At 43.4% G+C, this 20,732-nt stretch overlaps 2 protein-coding genes across 13 annotated transcripts in view; one reads left to right on the plus strand and one right to left on the minus strand.

Annotated features, from left to right (window-relative positions):
- Positions 1-3,471: 3,471 nt before the first annotated feature.
- c19h8orf33 (chromosome 19 C8orf33 homolog) lies at positions 3,472-11,135 on the plus strand. 3 transcript variants are annotated; one of them, XM_088612582.1, is made up of 8 exons: positions 3,472-3,626; positions 3,899-3,948; positions 6,281-6,368; positions 7,019-7,156; positions 8,117-8,595; positions 9,184-9,274; positions 9,952-10,098; positions 10,663-11,135. In XM_088612582.1, exons 2-8 carry the CDS (start codon positions 3,940-3,942, stop codon positions 10,836-10,838), a joined length of 1,128 nt encoding a protein of 375 aa, XP_088468708.1. In that variant the 5' UTR covers positions 3,472-3,626; positions 3,899-3,939; the 3' UTR covers positions 10,839-11,135. The 3 variants fall into 3 exon arrangements, with proteins under 3 accessions (XP_088468708.1, XP_088468709.1, XP_088468710.1); XM_088612583.1 differs by having other exon boundaries at positions 8,231-8,595; XM_088612584.1 differs by lacking the exon at positions 3,899-3,948 and having other exon boundaries at positions 3,484-3,626.
- Positions 11,136-11,243: 108 nt separating this feature from the next.
- LOC148645121 (dynein axonemal assembly factor 8) overlaps positions 11,244-20,732 on the minus strand; it is a 31,821-nt gene continuing 22,332 nt past the window's right edge. For 9 of the 10 annotated variants that reach the window (XM_088612567.1, XM_088612568.1, XM_088612562.1 and 6 more), the window contains 12 exons: positions 20,519-20,713; positions 19,226-19,525; positions 18,740-18,802; positions 18,058-18,111; positions 17,685-17,854; positions 15,057-15,252; positions 14,636-14,730; positions 13,982-14,102; positions 13,438-13,652; positions 12,996-13,081; positions 12,415-12,484; positions 11,244-11,877 (listed from right to left, as the gene is read on the minus strand). In XM_088612567.1, coding sequence (XP_088468693.1) covers positions 11,791-11,877; positions 12,415-12,484; positions 12,996-13,081; positions 13,438-13,652; positions 13,982-14,102; positions 14,636-14,730; positions 15,057-15,252; positions 17,685-17,854; positions 18,058-18,111; positions 18,740-18,802; positions 19,226-19,525; positions 20,519-20,713 — 1,652 coding nt within the window. In that variant the 3' untranslated portion in view covers positions 11,244-11,790. The remainder of the gene's footprint in view (positions 11,878-12,414; positions 12,485-12,995; positions 13,082-13,437; positions 13,653-13,981; positions 14,103-14,635; positions 14,731-15,056; positions 15,253-17,684; positions 17,855-18,057; positions 18,112-18,739; positions 18,803-19,225; positions 19,526-20,518; positions 20,714-20,732) is intronic. The other variant, XM_088612563.1, reaches the window with a different exon arrangement.

Below are 20,732 nucleotides of genomic sequence, written 5' to 3' on the forward strand. Positions count from 1 at the left end.
ATAGTCTTATGATGTATGTTTGGAACAGGGTTTAATAGCATATTCACATGTTAAATATGATCGAAATGACTGTGAAATGTCTGTATTACAGGTTATTTATATTTACTTTTAGAATCCCAAATTTTCACCCTCTTTAAATTTTCACCCTCCTGGTTTTGAAACCGTCTGGTGTTAATCAGCTCAGCTTTGCTGCTCAAACTTGTGCAGAGTTTGAGCCGACTTGGTAGTGCTGGTCACTAAAAATAATACTTCCTTACAGGTGTATTGCGCTTTTCTGGACACTCCACTCAAAGCGCTGTACAGGTAATGGTTACTCCCCTCCACCACCACCAGTGGATGCAGTTGCAGCCCCACCTGGATGATGCAGCAGCAGCCATAGTGCACCAGAACGCTCAACCCATATCAACTATGAGCGGGGAGGAGAACAGAGTTATGAAGCCAATTCATAGATGGGGATTATTTGGAGGCCATGATTGGTAAGGACCAATGGGAAATTTGAGTCAGGACCTTGGCTTTACATCTCACTAAAGGACGGTATAGTGTCCCCATCACTATACTCGGGCATTAGGATCCACACAGAGGCTGAGCGCCCCCTACTGGTCCAACTAACACCACTTGCAGCAGCAACCCAGGGGGTCTCCCGTCCAGGTATTGGCCAAGCTCACACCGGCTGGGCTTCAGTGGGTCACAGGGTGATGATAAACAGTAGCTGCTGCCAATGAGTTTATTTTTTTTTTACATGATTTTACTGTTTTTTATGAAAGAATACTTTGTGGTGGTTTCAAAAAGATGTACTTAATCTAAGAGATGGCATGTGCCAGGCATGCTGAGGCCTAAAGAGAAGAAATGATCAGGCGAATCGATTGAGTTTGTTAAAGAACCTAGAGCTCAGCTGGTACACGACGCAATAAGATACTCTGCGCCTCCAGGAAATGAATTTGAGACGCCTGATTTAGAGGCTGCTGTGTGCACAAAAGAGCTCTTATTGTATCCGGAGGCCTGACTGGACTGCAGGCCTGTCATTAACCTTCTTTTGTTTTGAGGGCTTTAGTTGCCATGGTAGCCAGTCAACCTTTGAGCGGGGAAACAGTGAGGGGACCTCTCCAGCAGTGTCCACAGCACTGGACTGTTGAGCCACTTGTTTGCTTAAGCAGCAGGAAGCAGTAGGAGCCCTGTCAGGCTCGGGTTGCCTTGTTGGCAATGACCATTTACAGTGTTGCCGAAGAGGCCGCTTTGAGACGCACGCCGAAAAGAAAACAAAATCTACAATATTAAGAAATGTTATAAGAGCCGATACACACAACTGTAATCATCGTCCAACACTGGTGAAGCAGGAGAGAGATTTAAAGGGGAATTAAAACACTTTTTTATATTTTGGGGTTAGACAGAATCGGCATCAATGAGTGCATTTCAAACCACTATAAAAGTAAAATGTACACAGTAACATGTAATTTACATCGCGAAATAGACAACCTTTCCAGATATGCTCAGCGCCATGTTCTGCGATTATGATTGAGACAAAACTTCCGGTGATGTGCTGCGGCCATCTGACACTGTAAATAAGCAGGTTTGTGAATACATCTCTTTTAATCCAAAAGAAATATTGCTGTCAATTTTGAGACGGTTTTGCTAACAATTACTACTCGTTAACTCTGCATGCAGATCACGATGGAACATTTTTGTAGTGAAATGTCTGCTGCAGAACCTGTATACGCTTGTACTTCACAGTACATTAGTCATTACAGTGACTAGTGAGCAGGAAGGGCTGCTTCACGTCACAGATTGTGGGAATTCAAATGTGAGTTTGCAGCAAAACTGCAACATACAGTACTTTCAAAAAGTTAACAATTTTGTGCTTAATTTGAAATTCGTAATTTTTTTCTATAATGTCAATGAATTTATTTTGTTACCAGTCTGAGAATTTGGGACTGCAATTCCCCTTTAATCCAGCTGAGGAGTGTGCCTGAACTGCTGCGTGAGTCCAAATTCAAATTCAAAAACCATATTAACATAACCATAACCATGAATCACAGTATTGGCAATGCATTTATAATTAGCAAGACATTTATAACAAAAACAATATTATTTGAGACTCATTCTTTGTTTCTCAGTTTGTGTATTGGAATGCCAAATCTATAGAGGTTCCTCCCACAGTATGATTGGACAGTGTGCTGGTTCTGGCAGGTCTAGGAACTCTGGGATTCGATTCATTATGTTAGGGAAGAATGTTTTGTCTACTCTCTGAGTATTTATTGCTGCTTAGCAGGAAGAGCAGCTTTGTACTTCTCTCTGCTGGCAGTGGGACCACAGCCTTTCCTCTCTGGGCAGCCAGGTTTGCCTGTTTACCCAGTTTCTCTGTCCAGGCTGTAGTCAAACCGGCAGACACCTCCTCTATGCACTATCTCCCTACTCAATATGCAGTCTTTCATTTTGGATACAATGGAGTATAGCTCATCTTAAAACGTTGAACTGCTGAGAAGTATCCGGAACACAAATACAGTAGCTAGCGTTCAACAAGGCCCTCTAGTGGTCATTCAGGAGTAGTGTCAGCTGCACTATCTCCGTCGTTAAATTGGAAAGAGCTGCATTACGTTATAGATGTGTCTAGCCCGCTCAACACCACTTGACATTGTTCCAATCGCTGGGTGCGTCTTCCCTAAGATCCTGTTTTGAATTCTCTCTCTTGATTTGATGGAGCATTAGGTTTTTGTGTGAATTTACCTTGAGCTTCGTAACGCCTTCTGTTGACCAGTTGCAGGGGATTGATGGCACACAGGATACTGGGGAATACAGTTTACATCTCTCTCGATCAGAGCAGAGGGTGCATGCAGCTGAAGCCCATGTCAAACCCTGTAAAACAGGAGCTGTCGTAATTCTGCGTTCCCCGATTACTTCTGAGTAACTCACAGCCCCAGTAATCCTCTCTGCTTGCCTAATATATTTAAGGAACAAGTAATAGGTTTATTCCTTCATCCTTGGAGCCTTCTTCGGCCGAAACGTTGTGTTTTCTTTCTTCTCTTTTCAGCATGGAATTAACCTATGACTTGTTCCTTTGCAGCCTACGCATGCTGACGCAGCTGAAAAGAGAAGAAAAGAAACACGTCGTTTCGGATGTGGAGCCTTCTTCGGGTTCACATCCGAAGAAGGAGTCCAGATTTGTGAGTATATAACAAAAAGGGACACAAACCCACTGAGCGGAGGTTAATTAGTTATGGTATTTGAAGCATGTACTTTTGAAAAGGCGATAAATAATACTTCTGTATACTTTAAAATTGAAAGCAAAGTGGTTTATAAAGTGGATTTGTGACAACACACTGCGTGTATATAAGGCAACACGAAGCCGTAAATAGTCCAGTACAAATTGATCAGCATTTTCCGTTTAATTGGAGTGAAATGAAGAGTTTGAATTTCGGTCTTGCGGAACTAAATGTCAGCGGACCTGACCTGCGCTATTGACTTTACCCGGAGGAAATTAAAAGAGGGCGTACTGCTGTTTCAGACACGTGATTGAGTCATTTGTATTGTGCTGTTGGACTGCAGTAGTGGTGTACCCTTACTAGTGACAGAAATGATATTAAACAAAGCAGTTTGTTGTTGAGTACTATTCCGAAAAGTGAATACAGAAGGTTGGTAACTCTTATTTTGCTGCTTGGTCATATTTGGCATTGGTTTAAATGTTTGTACTGATCTGAAAAGATGTCTAAATCTTAATCTCAGACGTGTTAATTTTCCTCTAATGTGGGTAAGATTTGTGTATACAAATTGAACGTCTTAATAATCAGTGTGATTACCGGTATTCTTAAAGTAATGCAATATTTATTTCGATCTAAACTCTGGAATACCCTTAACACTTATTAATAACATCCCGCCGTTTCAACTCCCTCCCTCCTATGTTCAGGAAAGCAAGGAATGCGATTCCGGATTGTGTAGGATTCCGTGATGGAAGAGGTAATATTAAAGTTTTGTTTCGTAATTGTTATCTTCTGTATATATTGTTTAATGTAGGCGGCATCTTCTTGTCTACCCGTTTGAGATGTGGTTGTGGGCATATACAGTGCCTTGCGAAAGTATTCGGCCCCCTTGAACTTTTCAACCTTTTGCCACATTTCAGGCTTCAAACATAAAGATATAAATTTTTTATTTTATGTGAAGAATCACCAACAAGTGGGACACAATTGTGAAGTGGAACGAAATCTATTGGATTTTTGAAACTTTTTTAACTAATAAAAAAATGAAAAGTGGGGCGTGCAAAATTATTCGGCCCCCTTGCGTTAATACTTTGTAGAGCCACCTTTTGCTGCGATTACAGCTGCAAGTCGCTTGGGGTATGTCTCTATCAGTTTTGCACATCGAGAGACTGAAATTCTTGCCCATTCTTCCTTGCAAAACAGCTCGAGCTCAGTGAGGTTGGATGGAGAGCGTTTGTGAACAGCAGTTTTCAGCTCTTTCCACAGATTCTCGATTGGATTCAGGTCTGGACTTTGACTTGGCCATTCAAACACCTGGATACGTTTATTTGTGAACCATTCCTTTGTAGATTTTGCTGTATGTTTGGGATCATTGTCTTGTTGGAAGATAAATCTCCGTCCCAGTTTCAGGTCTTTTCCAGACTCCAACAGGTTTTCATCCAGAATGGTCCTGTATTTGGCTGCATCCATCTTCCCCTCAATTTTAACCATCTTCCCTGTCCCTGCTGAAGAAAAGCAGGCCCAAACCATGATGCTGCCACCACCATGTTTGACAGTGGGGATGGTGTGTTGAGGGTGATGAGCTGTGTTGCTTTTACGCCAAACATATCGTTTTGCATTGTGGCCAAAAAGTTCGATTTTGGTTTCATCTGACCAGAGCACCTTCTTCCACATGTTTGGGGTGTCTCCCAGGTGGCTTGTGGCAAACTTTAGACGAGACTTTTTATGGATATCTTTGAGAAATGGCTTTCTTCTTGCCACTCTTCCATAAAGGCCAGATTTGTGCAGTGTAAGACTGATTGTTGTCCTATGGACAGACTCTCCCACCTCAGCTGTAGTTCTCTGCAGTTCATCCAGAGTGATCATGGGCCTCTTGGCTGCATCTCTGATCAGTCTTCTCCTTGTCTGAGCTGAAAGTTTAGAGGGACGGCCAGGTCTTGGTAGATTTGCAGTGGTCTGATACTCCTTCCATTTCAAGATGATCGCTTGCACAGTGCTCCTTGGGATGTTTGAAGCTTGGGAAATCTTTTTGTATCCAAATCCGGCTTTAAACTTCTCCACAACAGTATTACGGACCTGCCTGGTGTGTTCCTTGGTCTTCATGATGCTCTCTGCGCTTTCAACAGAACCTTGAGACTATCACAGAGCAGGTGCATTTATACAGAGACTTGATTACACACAGGTGGATTCTATTTATCACCATCAGTCATTTAGGACAACATTGGATCATTCAGAGATCCTCGCTGAACTTCTGGAGTGAGTTTGCTGCACTGAAAGTAAAGGGGCCGAATAATTTTGCACGCCCCACTTTTCATTTTTTTATTAGTTAAAAAAGTTTCAAAAATCCAATAGATTTCGTTCCACTTCACAATTGTGTCCCACTTGTTGGTGATTCTTCACATAAAATAAAAAATTTATATCTTTATGTTTGAAGCCTGAAATGTGGCAAAAGGTTGAAGAGTTCAAGGGGGCCGAATACTTTCGCAAGGCACTGTATATGGTACTATTTTAGTGTAATCCACTCTGAGCTGTTTGAAAGAGGGGCTTAAAGGGTCATTTTGAAACAACATGCAGGGCAGCTTTCTCAAAGGTTTCCATATGGTGATCTACCAGCAGCGATCTGAAAGGTTTTCAGAAACGGAAAATCCTCGGCTTCTCTTCTTGACTACTTCTCTGAGGACAAATAGAGAAGGTTTGGAAGACGCAGGACACCCCAACTAACTCCTGATAAGAGCTGTAGAATTCAGAACAAATGTCTGCTGTAAAAGAACAGATAACTAGTTCTCAAAGGAACAAGTAATGGGTTTATTCCAGGCTGAAAAGGGAAGAAAGAAAACGCAATGTTATTACCCTCACACCTGAAGAAGGCTCTGAAACGTTGTGTTCTTTTCTTTTCAGCATGAAATAAACCTATTGTTCCTCCGTAGCCTACGCCTGCTGGGGCAGCTACGCACCTGAACTAGGATGACTAGTTTTGTTTGGGTTTATTTGAAATGGAACGTGACCAGAGTGTGTTGGGGACAGGCCGGAGGGGTTGAGCAGCATCAGTAAGCCGGGAGAGAAACCTGCTCATGGTGTCGATTCCTGTTCAGGCTCCCTGGGGCACCTTCCAGGATGAACTTGACTGGTGTATCCAGAAGCTGGAGACGGGCTTACTGACAGGCCCCAGCCCTGAGCAAGGTGAGCCACACCACAGCACTGGCACCCTGGTTTCCCACACAGCGTCCAAGCTAAGAAACATTTCGCAGTACGGCGTTGAAGCACTTGGTCCAGGCAATATATTCTTACCTCAGTCATCCGGTTTTGTTGCAGTGGCAGATGCAGAAGCTGTTCACAAGGGAACTCTGCTCAGTTAGTGCCGTTGACATAAAACAGATGTGTATCAAAGTGTTCCCTCCTGATGGCCGTTAAGATCTGCTTGTGGTGGGATTTTAAATGTTTTGTCAGAAATTGTATAAAGAGTGAAATACTTGTTTATTACATTAAAAAATCAATTAAAGAGTTTGGGATGACGCATGTTTAGTCTCCTACATGCACAGATTACATGTTAACCCTCTTTATAAATTAAACATCAGTGAAGGACTATCCAGGAACATTGCCCTTTCATTACTGTTCGCAGTACTGACATGGAAAAATACACAGAGAGTGTTAAGAAAAAGTGAAGCAAGTTTCTGACAGTGAAGCAGTAATCAAGCAATCGCTTGCTGGCAACGAGGGATGACGTGTGGAACCTTGGTCTTGGAAAGAGATGATCCGTGTGGGTTGTGCGTGTTTGGAAGCTGTTCTGTCAGTGAGGGCCTCACCCCAGTCCTGTCTCTGCCTGACTGCAGCGCAGGACAAGAGGAGAGTGCTCAGTGTGCTGCAGTCACGGGGCTCCTCCTTTGTGCAGAAGAGGCGGGTGATGCAGAGCGTGTTTGGGGATTATCGCCAGAGAATGACTGAGGAGTACAAGACACAGGATGGCTCAGGTACCCCAGACCTCCTGTTGTAATAAGATCAATGCCTTAACAACTATGTTCAGTGTTGCTGTTCTTGGAAATGTGGTTCCCATTGTCATATCTATACAGGTACTGAATTTCATTGTTTCATAGTTAAGTTTTCAGTCTTTTAACTTCATACGCTTCCTTTGTATTAATAATCAATAGGATGCAATATTGCAATATAACTCACAACTGGCAACCCACTGAAGCTAAGCAGGTGTGTGCCTGGTCAGTACCTGGATGGGAGACCTCCTGGGAAAAACTAAGGTTGCTGCAGGAAGAGGTGTTAGTGGGGCCAGCAGGGGGCGCTCACCCTGTGGTCCACGTGGGTCCTAATGCCCCAGTATAGTGATGGGGACACTATACTGTAAACAGGTGCCATCCTTCGGATGAGACGTAAAACCGAGGTCCTGACTCTCTGTGGTCATTAAAAAACCCAGGGCGTTTCTCGAAAAGAGTAGGGGTGTAACCCCGGCGTCCTGGCCAAATTTCCCATTGGCCCTTACCAATCATGGCCTCCTAATAATCCCCATCTATGAATTGGCTTCATTACTCTCTGCTCTCCTCCCCACTAATAGCTGATGTGTGGTGAGCGTTCTGGCGCACTATGGCTGCCGTCGCATCATCCAGGTGGGGCTGCACACTGGTGGTGGTGGAGGGGAGTCCCCATTATCTGTAAAGCCCTTTGAGTGGAGTGTCCAGAAAAGCGCTATATAAGTGTAAGCAATTATTAATTATTATTGTGGTTAGTGTTGTTTCCAGATTTCTAAATTGTACTGTGAAGTTAAGCAGCTTTGAAAGCTGGACGTGACCAGAAATACATCTGTTAAACAGTGAAAATGACAAACTACAGCGTTTACTACACTACGGCTGTGTGTGTTGCGGTATGGCTGGTGTGTGTTCGAGGGATGAGGGAGTGTGATGCGTTTCTGTGTGTGTGTTGTGCAGGAGTTGTGCCCCAGGGGGTCGCTGTGCCGGTAGTGGGGGCTCTATACCACGGAAGCAGAGAGGGCAGCAACTTCACTCCCAGTGACACCTCCTTCACCTTCAACTTCTTCCCAGAGGGTGTGCCAGCAGAGGTGGCAGCCGAAACGCCCCCCCAGGCCCCTAGCGCGGACGTGGCATCGCTGGACCCCCACCTCCTGCAAGGGCAGAGCTCTGGGTTTGCCTTCAATTTCCCAGTCCCTGCCAGCGAGCCGGCGGAGACGGAACAGAGCACAGCGGAGCAGGGGCCGGACCCTGGAGAGGGGAACTCTGGGAATGCGCAGCAGAAAGACCAGGACCCTGAAGCCCCACCTTCCCAATCCAAGAAAAAGAAGAAGGCCAGCAGGAAGAAACCGCATGCAGAGAAGAGCAAGAGCCAGCAGAAACAGCCACCTGCATCGCAGGAGGCAGAACCCAGAAACACAGGGGAGCTGGCGGCTCTGGTGAGTCGGAGTGCCCTTCTGCAGCAGGCTGGGGTGAAGGGTGTTGAAAATATGCTTTGTGTTTCAAGTTACACTTTTTCATTTTTTTTAGGAACAGACACATGGCACAAAAATACTTTTGGTGAACCTCACTCCAGCAAAATAGTTCACCCATGATTAAAAGATAGCAACCCCAGCTTTTCCAGTGGTACAATATGACCTTGAAATATAATTGTGTGTGTCAGTTTAGGTCTGCAGTTACTCCCATTTTTTATGTTTGCTCTGGAATGTGTGTCATAACTTGAATCTGAGGGAAACAGTTTGTTGAGGTTTTGCTGATCACGAAACATCTCATCTGTCCAGCCCTAACAAAAGTTATTCATCTAACCCAGCTGTAGTTTGGAAATCCACAGATAATTCAGTTAGAGTCCCAGTTAATCTGTTAAAATATTTTGTGTTGATCACAATTATCAAAGGCAGCTCTCGTGTAAGTTTCCAATCCCATCAAGGCGCCAAGCTGTTGTTTATCGGGCTGTACGAGTTGCGTAAGGCCTTAATTTACAAAATGGCCATTATGGTTCTGAAAAATTCTGTGTGTTCGTGTTCCAGTCCCCAGAGCAGCAGCTGGCCAGGGAGCTGGACTGGTGTGTGGAGCAGCTGGAGCTCGGCTTGAGGACGCAGAAGTCCACTCCCAAACAAGGTGAGCCAGCAGGACACTGGAGTCATGGAGCTTGCCTGCCTGCTGCAGTTTTTGAGGACATTTTTTGAACTCGCAGATGCCAGCTCTTTAGGATCAGTATGACAATAGCAGACTTGCCTTGTCAGGGCTGACGAGTGCTGAGCCTGTCAGCTCTAAAACTGGGCCTTGGTCCCACCCTGATCTGCATCTCCCAATCATTTGGCTAGTACTTGTGCAGTTTTAACTGAAGACTGCAAGCAGATGGTTACTGAGAGTACAATATCAGCTGCAGTTCACCTGGTCGCTAGTGGAGTTTTAAGTAAATAGTTGTGCTGGTTTAGTTTTAAGAAGTGAAACAACTGTAAACAACTTCCCTTGCTCATAAGCGAGAGTATCAGTGTCCCTCTTGAGAATTAAAACAAGAGGGTTACAGTTTTTCTGTTATGGTTTGAACTCTTGTGTGAGTATGCGAACTGCAAAGGAACATGTAGATGGTAATACCACATTGAAAAAGAGCCCCCCTTTTTTTTTTGCTTTTGCAGACTAGAATTGATGTCTGCTTGTGTTGTCCACCCACAATTGCAGTTCCTCACTCAAACCACAACCAGGTTTAACCAGAAACTCTAGGAAGTCTCAGCAGGGACAATAGAACCTGTTTTGTGGATGTTTAATTGTGTCTGGGTCTCCACTGCTGGCAGTGGAGGAAGCCAACCGTGCGCTGAAGACCCTGCGCAGCGACAAGGCCCCGCTGGTCAAGAAGAGACAGGTGATGAGGGCCATGTTGGGGGACTACAGAAAGAAGATGGAGGATGAGAAGGCCAAGCAGGTGAAGCTCATGCAAACAGGTGAGTGATCTATAGGAAAACATTAAAAGGATTGTTGCTGGCCACTGTCTCTTTATCAGCAGCCTTATCAGCTGTGATGAACTGCATTAAAAAAATCTTAAATTAAACCCTCTGTATATACTGTATGGTTCTGAAAAAGTCCATTTAAAAAGTAGCCTTCATTGATTAACAGATAAGACAAACTTCTGTGTGAAAATCTTTCTTAGAAGAAACGGTTGTCCAATTGTTGCATTTAAATGATTATTTTCTCATCAGTGTCTGTGTGTGTCTAATAGATGTCTTTTTGTGGATGAAAAAAATATTGGTAATACAGAAATTATCTCTGCTCACCTTCAGACAGTTTGAACAGTACTGTAATAACCTGAATGTTTCCATAATTTTGGATATAAGAGCAACTAGAATGATTAGTGGTACATGAGTATGTCTTTCAGCTGTGGTTTATGTGTTCTAAACTCCATCCCTAGAATAATTCCAGTGCATTTACAATTTCCAATAGAAACTGCATGTCTGCGGCCAGTTTCTATGGAGCCCTGCCATTCTCCACATCTTATCCTTTCCCGTTAGCTCTGAAGTCGGCCCGTGTCACTGCAGTCTCCGCGCCCCCTAAGAAAGCAGTGGTTCAGCGGAGAGCAGAGCCCCAGACACAGGCGGGACCCCAGGAGCCAGGCCCACAGAGCAAGGAAGACCAGAGGTTTGTCTTCACACCAGCCCAGGAGGAGTTTCACTTCAACTTCTTCTAAACTGACAGGAGTTCTGTCAGACAGTTTTGTGTAAAAAGAAAATATGGTAAAGAAGAGTGAAGTGCAAGAGTTTTCTCTCTTACTAGAGAAGATGTTAATTACTCAAATTGGGGGGCATTGGGTAATCGGTGCTAGAAGTTCTAGGTAAAAGTGAATTTTATCATTTCAGACTTCTTGAGATGAAACTTTTGTAATAACATGACAAGGAAAGTCACCTTGTAAGGCTCTTCTAAGTAAATAGTCTTTTTGTATGCATCTGTATGGTTTAGTAAAATAAAAAAAAACGATTTTACAGCCTTTACAATTTATCATTGCTACACCGTTGCAGATTAGCAAAACTTGAGTCTGGGCTAAATGGTTAAAAAATGCACATAATGTTTTCAAAAATGACAATAACAGTAAAAGTCAGGGGTAATAAGTGAAATTTAATATTTGATCAATAACACATTTTACATTTTTATTATAATAAATAGCAATTTAGAAATATATAAATAAATATTTATAGAACAGTAAACCCATGCTACAAAGGTTTTTGGTAGGAAATTCAGAAAACATTTTGTTCTGCCCTGAAAGAGCTGCCATCTCTTTCATTCAGAAATGACTAGTGTAGTGCGATCCAGAGAAAAGGGGTCTTATAGGTTTCTGGCATTAGTCACCATGCTCAACACCAAGTCAAGCATTTAAAAAAGGTCGGGGTGGGGGGTTAGGGTGGTGTAGCCTTTAGTGAGGTTACTGGCCTTGTTCTCCCAGCAACAAGTGGCACATTCTTCCTGGGGCCACTTCAGTGCTTACATACTTTGACAGCTTTTTTGGAGAATTTATCCAATGTTATTCTCAGAGTCATATACCTTGTGTAGCATGGGCTTACTATACCTCTGAATGTATGGCTTTAGTTCTTGGTTGTGCTGCTGACCCAGGCCTACAGCCCGTTGTGTGGAAGCTGGTGCAGTGTTCAGCTCTGTGCGGTGTCTTGTGGCACAATACTGTGCAGGCTGTCGGGGGACAGGGAATCGAAGAGGCAGCACAGTAGCTTTGCAGCCTGCAAAAACAAGCACGCATCAAGAAAGCACCAGTCACATTGCTTGTCTTAAAAGTGAGCTCTTTCAAGTTAAAAGGTAAATAAGATGGACTGTGTAGCAGCGTTGTCTTCTGTGCCGTGTTGCTACAGGACAGAGCTTGTGTGAGTGCAGTCAGGGGGGAGGGGGCTTGAGTCAGTCACGATAGCTTTACAACAGCAGCCTCAGGGCCTTTCCAGGCTCCCACGAGCTTGCAGCACCGAGTGGTCGAGCTATTTAACAACTGGGGATTCCAGATTATACATAACATGAAAAAGTAATTTGTGGGGGAAAAAAAAATTCTTGCTGGGCTTTTCCATATTGTGGAGCTGGGAGGTGTCCCTCTGTTGCTTTCCAGGCTGTGTTTATCTGCCACACGTTGCTCTGCTGGAACCTTTCATGACCCTTTCATCTACTTGAAAATTGGTGACTATACAATACTAATGAGGAACAGCAGTTGAGAGAAAATGTTTAAAAGCTAAATACAAAGAGAGATTTTGATAGTTTTTTTTTTAACTTGCCTGCTTTTCATTGTAAGGATAAAGAATTGCCCTCCGCACATCCATCAGCTCGGGCTTCTCCAGACAAATACTGAAACAAAATATACTTTAAGATACAAACAGGTCTTGCAGGTATTGCATACATAACATGGCCTTTAACCCTCAGACTGAAAATTACACAGTACATGATTACAGTTTTCCTCAACCACAAACTGTGGATATAGAACAATCAACAGGATTAGGTAGTCTGCCTTATTATTCTCAGTTACAAAATAAATCATACCCAGGATCAGGCTATGAAGGTAAAAATGCTGAAATATGAAAAAGGAGTTTAAATAACAGCAAATGTAGTACGTACCAGTTCTGTACAGCCAGTTGATGGAAACAGATGAGACAATGCATGTCAAAGCAGAAGTGATGCGTGTTATAATGAGGTCTCTACCAACACATTAGATTACAGTTCCTATCTATTCCTCAAAACTGGTGCTTAATATTTAACAGAAACGCTAAGATATAAAAGCACATGGAAATGTACATTTATGTACTTGAATTCAACTTTTTCTGTTGAGAAGTAATTTATGGTAAAGTACACCAGATGTTACCTGTCTAGGATGGACTCGAAGCAGGTGACAGCATTGTCTCCCTGAAGTGCAAGGATCAGACAGGGGACATTGGCCAGCATGGCACTCTGAAAAGAACACAGGCGTAAGATCAAGACTCATCTAATCTTTCACGGCTGTTCTGATACTGGAAGGAGTTCCTGAATTTTTGTAATGACAAAAAATTACAATGCTCTATATGAGGGCTATGCAACTTGTAGATTTTTCATTTTCTTTCACAGCAGAATTTCACTACCACCAGCTGCTTTATTTAATTTGGAACAGGATCTGTGTACCAGAGTGCTGGTTGTATTAAAGCAATGGAAGTATTGCGTGACCCTGTTGTCTGCCTTAGATTTGCACTTCCTAAACCTAGTTAGTTAAATTTGTTATAAAAGAGAAGGACACAGATGGCTAACATTGCTGGACACTGATGTGCACTCACCACCGAGGTGCTCTCCTGGGGTGACTTCAGTGCTTCTTCAATGAGCCTGCTCTGCTCGGTGTCCAGCACACAGAGTCTCCCGGCCACCAGGTGGCAGGCTCTCTTCAGCAGCTGCTCCACCAGCTCGAGATCGAGGGCTCGTCGGCGGGACTGCAGGAGCTTGGCTGGGATGAGCAGGCAGGTGGTCTGGCAGAGAGCGCTGCGCACAGAGGGCTCTGACACGCGCACACACACACAAAGAAACAGTACTAGGAGGGAACAGCAGCAGGTTCCTGCTTGAACTGCTGCCATAACACTGGGTATTTAGACAAGCACAGTGAAAATTGCAAGGTACAGCTATGATATTCTCTTAACATACAAATTTGACAATGGGAAACATGTAACATTTAGATGTAAAACGAATGTTGGTTAGCTTTACAGTAGATTTAGTTAATGAAGTTTGACTAAAGTCTGGTCCTGATAAAGGCAGATGCGTTTGGCTAGATACAAGAAGAACAAACCACAGTGCTGGGTAAAGTCCTGAAAACGAGCTTGATTGTCTTACCTCCCTTCAGTCCTGTGGTTGTGATCAGGGGTATGGTGTCAGTGTTTCTTGTGTGCAGGGCAATCCTGTAACTTTTTATTCGTTCTGTGCTGACAGTGAGGTCAGAGGTCACACATGGTATCTGAGAAAAGTTACATTTTGTGATTAAAATCTTTCAAATTGTTCATTTTTGAAGCCAAGATCTATTAGTGAAGTCTTAGTCTCCGACTGTGACAAAGGGTGACCACAACATTCAAGCCAGTAGTAATTTTCTTTAACGTTGAAGCCATAAACCAGAACATTTGCCATTTTTACAATTTACTTCATTAAAAAGGCATGGTAGGCATTAGGAACAAACTAGATATGGTCTGGCCAAAATGTGGGAGAACAAACACAAAACAGCTGCTTAAAACTTTTATGAACCTGCAAAGTGGCCAGTAATACAAACTTGTTTAACAATTCATGATGTGATCATCTGAGACAAAAATCTACAAAACTAAGGGTGTATAGTGAAAACCTCTGGCTAAAGTAAAGCCACACTTGTGTTTCTACAATCCAGTCTTGAATATATCTTCTATAGGGGAAAATGCCCTTTAGGGTTGTAAATTATGTGCAGCCACAATGTAACAAGGGAAGAGCAAAAACCATTTGTTATTTTGCCTCGGAGAAACGCACCTCTTCGTGCTTCATTAATGTGCTTTCCGCACAGCACAGGCCCTCAGGAAAGAACATCTTCACATCTGCGATTGCCTGAAGGTATGACCTGGAGCCTGGAACATCGGAAAACTGTTCAAATGCTTGGAAAGCAAGGTAGCAATACAAAATTTGTTTGGCTTTGGTTCATTTCATTCAAAGCAACACAGCTAAAAGAACCTCTCCACAATTTAGCAATTAAAATTGGTCCAAATGCAAAACTAATGGCACCTGTGTGCCTGGTCCTTGCATGCATGACACCCATCGTATACACAAATGGTGGGCACAGGGCGTTGATGCAGCACCCTGGGAGATGTGCTTTCATTGTCAAAAGAATGCACCAGATTTCTCTGCATTCCACAGGGCAGTTTTCATGCTACAAGAAGACTGCAGTTCTGCTCACCATAAACTCCATTGTGAACCAGGTCAGTGCCATAATGAGCTCTCCACAGAAACTGATCCTGGGCTCGAGCTACACAGGGGTCCTCTGGTCCCAGCAAGTCAAGCAACCTCTTCACTGCATTCTCCCTCTGGAGCCCCAGAGCCAGGGAGGGGCCTGAGGTGAGGTACTGCACATGGGCGTCCAGAGCATCAGACTTCTGCTGAGACAGTGTCACATTGAGGATATTGCTATTGCAGTATATTCATTAAACTCCAAAGCTGTTTAAATAACATACTGACATTAGCCCATTGACCTAATTCTAGAAAAATCACTTAAAAACATTGTTTTAATTGAAATTGAATAGATGAGGATTATTTAGTTGTTTCATTTCTGTGTCCATGGGGAACCTCATATTACCAACACCAGCACAGTGCAGCTCTCTTCTGTGTCTGTAATGGCGTGCATGTAGATAAAAAGGTGTACAGCTTAATGCAGCAGTTCAATACCCTCAAGAGTCTCCATGGTCTATCTGAATTTGTTCCAAATTTCATTCAAGGTGAACAGTTTAAGAGAATTATTTAAATTCTCCAGCCAACTACAACATTTTTAGATTTCTTTAGTTCTAAGATTGACAACATCCGGCATCACATTCTCTCCACTACGGATATAATTTCCACACCTCCTCCCTCCTCATCCAACTTCTCTGGTTCCCGTCTCTCCAGCTTCTCTCTTCTTGACTCAACATCCCTAAACAAACTAGTTACGCGCATGAAACCCACCACATCTATTTTAGATCCCATTCCCACCACTTTATTCCAGTCCTGTTTCTCTTCTCTCTGTCCCATTGTCCTCAATATAATACACGAATCCTTGAGAACCGGCATTGTACCAACGGTCCTCAAAACTGCTGCTATTACCCCAGTGCCAAAGAAGCCTAACATGGCTCTCGACAATCTTAACAACTTTCGCCCCATCTCCAACTTACCCTTTCTCTCTAAAATTCTAGAACGTGCTGTCACACTTCAGTTACATAACCACCTCATGACAAACAACCTTTTCGAACCCCTCCAATCTGGCTTCCGTCAACTTCACAGCACAGAAACCGCCCTAGTCAAAGTCACCAACGATCTCCTAATAGCTTCTGATTCTGGTTCTCTTTCCATACTCATCCTTCTTGATCTCAGTGCTGCCTTTGACACTGTTGACCATAACATCTTGCTTTCTCGTCTCGAGACTGTGTTTGGAGTCTCTGACACTGCCCTCAAATGGTTTAAGTCTTACCTCACTGATCGCTGTCACTTTGTCTCTCTCAATGGGTACAGGTCTGAAATCGGTCTTGTCAAGTCTGGTGTCCCCCAGGGCTCAATACTGGGCCCCTTGCTCTTCAGCATTTACATGTTCCCACTTGGTCAGCTTTTAAGATCACATGGCCTTAGCTTTCATTTTTACGCTGACGATACTCAAATATACATCCATACCAAACCCGACACTGACGTGGCTGTCTCTATTCTATCTAACTGCATCTCTGACATAAAAATTTGGATGACTCAAAACTTCCTTCATCTTAACTGTGACAAGACTGAAGTCATGCTTATTGGTACCCCCCATCAACTTCGTAAAGCCAGTCCTGTAACCCTGTCTGTAGATGGCTCTGTACTAGAGCTTCAATCAAAATTGAAAAACCTTGGGGTTATATTCGATTCTGGCTTAACATTCGACCCACATGTACAGCATACTGTCAAAACATCTTTTTTTCACCTTAGAAATATCGCAAGACTACGCCCTATGCTATCATTAACTGTGGCTGAAAAGCTGATCAACATATTTGTATTCTCCCGAATCAACTACTGCAATGCTCTGCTCCCTGGTGTATCTAAATCTACTCTGAACAAGCTGCAGTATGTCCAAAATTCAGCAGCCAGAATCCTGACCAGGTCTAGTACAAGTGTTCACATTACTCCTATCCTGGAGTCCTTGCACTGGCTTCCGGTCAAATTCCGCGTAGACTTTAAAATCCTCATGCTCACCTACAAGGCTTTACATGGCTTGGCACCTCAATACCTGTCTGAACTTTTATCGCCCTACTCCCCACCTCGCAACCTCCGCTCTTCAAATTCTGCCCTCCTTACTGTCCCCCAAGCCCGTCTACATTGTATGGGCGACAGGGCCTTCTCCTGCTATGCCCCCGAGCTCTGGAACTCTTTGCCCAAGGATATTAGAGAGTCACCTTCTCTAAACTCCTTCAAATCCAGACTCAAAACCTTCTTCTTCAGAAAAGCCTTTACTTAACTGGTTCCATTCTTCACCCCTCTGCTCTTCTTAATACCATCTTCCACGGTCTCCTCTATTTTTATTGTTGTATTGTTGTAATTATAATTGTGTCCTGTCTTGTGAAATTTTCTTATTTATTGTTGTAGTCTTCTTATTTATTGTTATTGTCATCCTGTAAAGCGCCTTGAGAAGCCACCTTTAAAGGCGCTATATAAAATAAAGTTTATTATTATTATTATTATTATTATTATTATAACTACATAGGCACTCTGCATTAATGGTCACATTCGTGATCTGATACCGCCGCAGTAACAGACCATAATATCACAAGACAGTGAATCAACACAACGCTGTCCGAAGACCGTCGGGGTGCCAAACCTGTCGCTCCGCAGCAGACGTCACAGCAGCAGCCCTCCCAGTGTCCAGCACCACCAGCTTGAGGCCAACCACAGAGAAGCCGCTCTGCCGCACTTTGCTGAGGATCTTGGTGAAGGGGCGGCACCAGACTCCAGGTTTGAACAGAGCCACGGTGAGGAGGGGCTCAGGGTCTACAGAACACCATTACTCAAAATCAGCTCCCGGTTCTGAAGTTTGATTAACCACGCATCTAGCTAATTACTCTACATACAGGGTTTAACAATTGTGCTGCAGCATCAAAATCTCTTTTATGTTACTATGAGATCTGATTTCAGGTTTGGGTAGGATGTCTTTGACATATTATTTTACAAAAAAGGCCTTTGTAATTACTTACCCTCTACCATGCAACTGAAGACAGACTCTGGCCAGTCCCTCCACTGCTGCTTTCCTAGCATAAGAAAATTTAAAAACCTAAATTCAGTTAAATTATTCCATCAGAGTATCTGCTCGAAGTAAATCCTTGCTACAAAGAAAATAAGGTTCACATTTTTTAAATGTAGAATCACTTATTTTTCATATACACATGGGATTTAGAATAGATGTGTGTTTTTCACATCCCTGCTAACACCTAGGAATCAGATCAAAATCAAATCAAAGTTTGTTTATCAAATGCACAACAATACGGCGCGCAGCAGTAGTTGCTGGCAATGAAATGTCTTTTCTGCGAGCTCACGAGAATCACAAAAAGCACAAAATTGAGGTTACGTTTTTTTAATTGAATAAAACTCAATATGAGTAGAGCTACTATGTGTCTATGTGCTATGTGTCCTTGGTGTATGCAATATATACAAGTAGTGCAGTTATGCTGAATACAATGAAAACTGTGTCCATGGTCATTACAGGTGATTTGCTGAAGGAGCTGCAGGTTGGCTATTTAGCAGTCTTATTGCCTGGAGGTAGAAGCTGTTCCGTAGTCTGTTGGACTTGGACCGAATGCTTCGGTACCATTTACCGTCTGTATACTGTATACAGCCAGTATACAGTATAGGAGGGAAAAAAGGGAATCCCATGATTACCTGGAACAGGGCTGCACTTTCTGGGAGGAGGCAGGAATCTTAGTAATGGACGGGCACTGTGATCTAGGTTAGAAGAATTTCAGGGTACAAAAGTCAAACATCTGTATGATGAAAACTATGATTCACATGGACATCACTTCCAATAGACAAGAACGGTGGAAACTACACAGTTTTGTGCACGAGTGTGTTTCCCTACATGTAGTCCATCATGAGCCCAAACAATGGTCACATAAAGCCTATGCTGTGCCCTCTGTCTACTGGAATGTTTTCTCTTGGTCCCAATGTCTATCCCAAGTCTATTCATTTCTTTGTTCTGAAATTCACCTTTTCCAAACAGTTATTTTATAAGCAACCTATAATATTTAGAATTAGCAGATACCAGAACTACCAAAGGAATCGTCATACCATCTCTTGACTCATATCTGAAAACCACTTCTAGCCCATTCTGCAAACCCGTTAGTGCACTATGGAGAGTTAAAGCAGAACCTGGGAGCAGCTCTTTGTCCGTGAAGAACAGGGCAGCCTGGCGGAAGGCCAGCTCAGGGGTGGGCGACATCACTCTGTCCAGGCTGCCAGCAGTGTCTTTTAGCAGCTGCCGGAGGACAGCGAAAGCATTGACCCTTCTCAGCGCGCAAACCAAGGCTGGCACAGATGCTAGTGCTGCTAAGCTGTCCCTCCATCTCCGGTCCCCCACCTCAAAGGGGCTGACCTCCCGGGCCTGGAGTCGCGTCAGCTCTGGCAGCCACTTCGTCGCCAGCAGCTCAAATCCCCCCTCATTGGGACCTGCTGGAGACAGGCATGACACATGGTCTACAGTTTAAGTCATTCAAATGTACAACAAAGGGCAATGCCTGCCTTTAAGATTAGTTTAGAACCAAGCTCTGTACATACTTGGCTTATTCAAACAACTGTATAGTAAGAACTACACAATCAATGCAGCAGAGGCCAGAAGATACTAACATCAAAGGTGTCCAGCAAAGGGCGCATGCACACCATCACAGAGTCACACTGAGGTACACTGAGGGCCTCTCAGGTGTGCTGTGCTTGTCCATGGGAACATGGCAGCCAGTATACAGTATATATTTTTTCTAAAATTGGTCTGTTGTACAGAGTGTACAATATGCAGAAGTTTTAATAGGCCAAATGACATCGCAAGTATCTTGTATAAGTCCATGTGAAAAAAGAAAAGATGAATACCACAAACGTTGCTTCACAGACTAGTTATTTAACAGCATCGCCAGTTAAATTACTAAGCAGTACTTCTAAACCATTTTTGACTGGATGGCCCCTTATCAAGAAATCATTCTCCTGAAACAATGTTTTAATTAAACATTACAAATGTCAGTTTGATTATTGTATTTATATTATACAAGTTTATATATATTAGAAAAGCTGACAAAGGAGGACATTCAGCCCATCTAGCTGACTTGGTTGCTAGTAGCTAATCGATTTCTTTCAGCTGTTTTTTGCAAGGAGCAAATGGTATCAGCTTCAACAACATGGCTGGGAATCCTAGAAGCTAACGACAGGTGAATGGATGTACCACAAAACACTGAGAGCAGATTTGTTGCTGTTCTAGACTGGAGGGTAAAGGCCACCCTTGTAGGTGGGGATCCCAGGATAGTCTCTGAAGTCTCACAGAATACTAGTTGAGAAAACCAGATTTAAAATTAAATGCCACAAAAAGATTGCCTTCACAATGTATGTAGACTGATAGCATTCAAAGTCTGTGAGTAAACCCTGAACAACATCTCGACTGCTGACTGAGGATGAGGGTACCTGCTGGGCTGCCTGCCTGGGAGGCTTCTCCTCTCAGAATCGTACGCAGAAACTCCAGTCCAGAACCTTCAATGTCTCTGCTGGTCAGGGTCAAAATCACCACCTGCTCCACTTCAGGGTTAGAAGGAAAGCTGCACACTGACAGCATGTCCAGGTAGATACTGCCACCTTCTGGCACCGACCACATAGAGCCGCCTGCAGACACAAGTCAGAG

The sequence above is a fragment of the Lepisosteus platostomus genome, chromosome 19 (assembly GCF_059453375.1).
Source record: "Lepisosteus platostomus isolate fLepPlt1 chromosome 19, fLepPlt1.hap1, whole genome shotgun sequence".
NCBI lineage: Eukaryota > Metazoa > Chordata > Actinopteri > Semionotiformes > Lepisosteidae > Lepisosteus > Lepisosteus platostomus.

What these genes read in the sequence shown, in the direction of transcription:
- c19h8orf33 (XM_088612582.1), top strand. An exon ending in GAAGTCCACTCCCAAACAAG is followed by an intron (nt 9,275 to 9,951) that starts GTGAGCCAGCAG and finishes CACTGCTGGCAG; the next exon opens with TGGAGGAAGCCAACCGTGCG. An exon ending in GGTGAAGCTCATGCAAACAG is followed by an intron (nt 10,099 to 10,662) that starts GTGAGTGATCTA and finishes CTTTCCCGTTAG; the next exon opens with CTCTGAAGTCGGCCCGTGTC.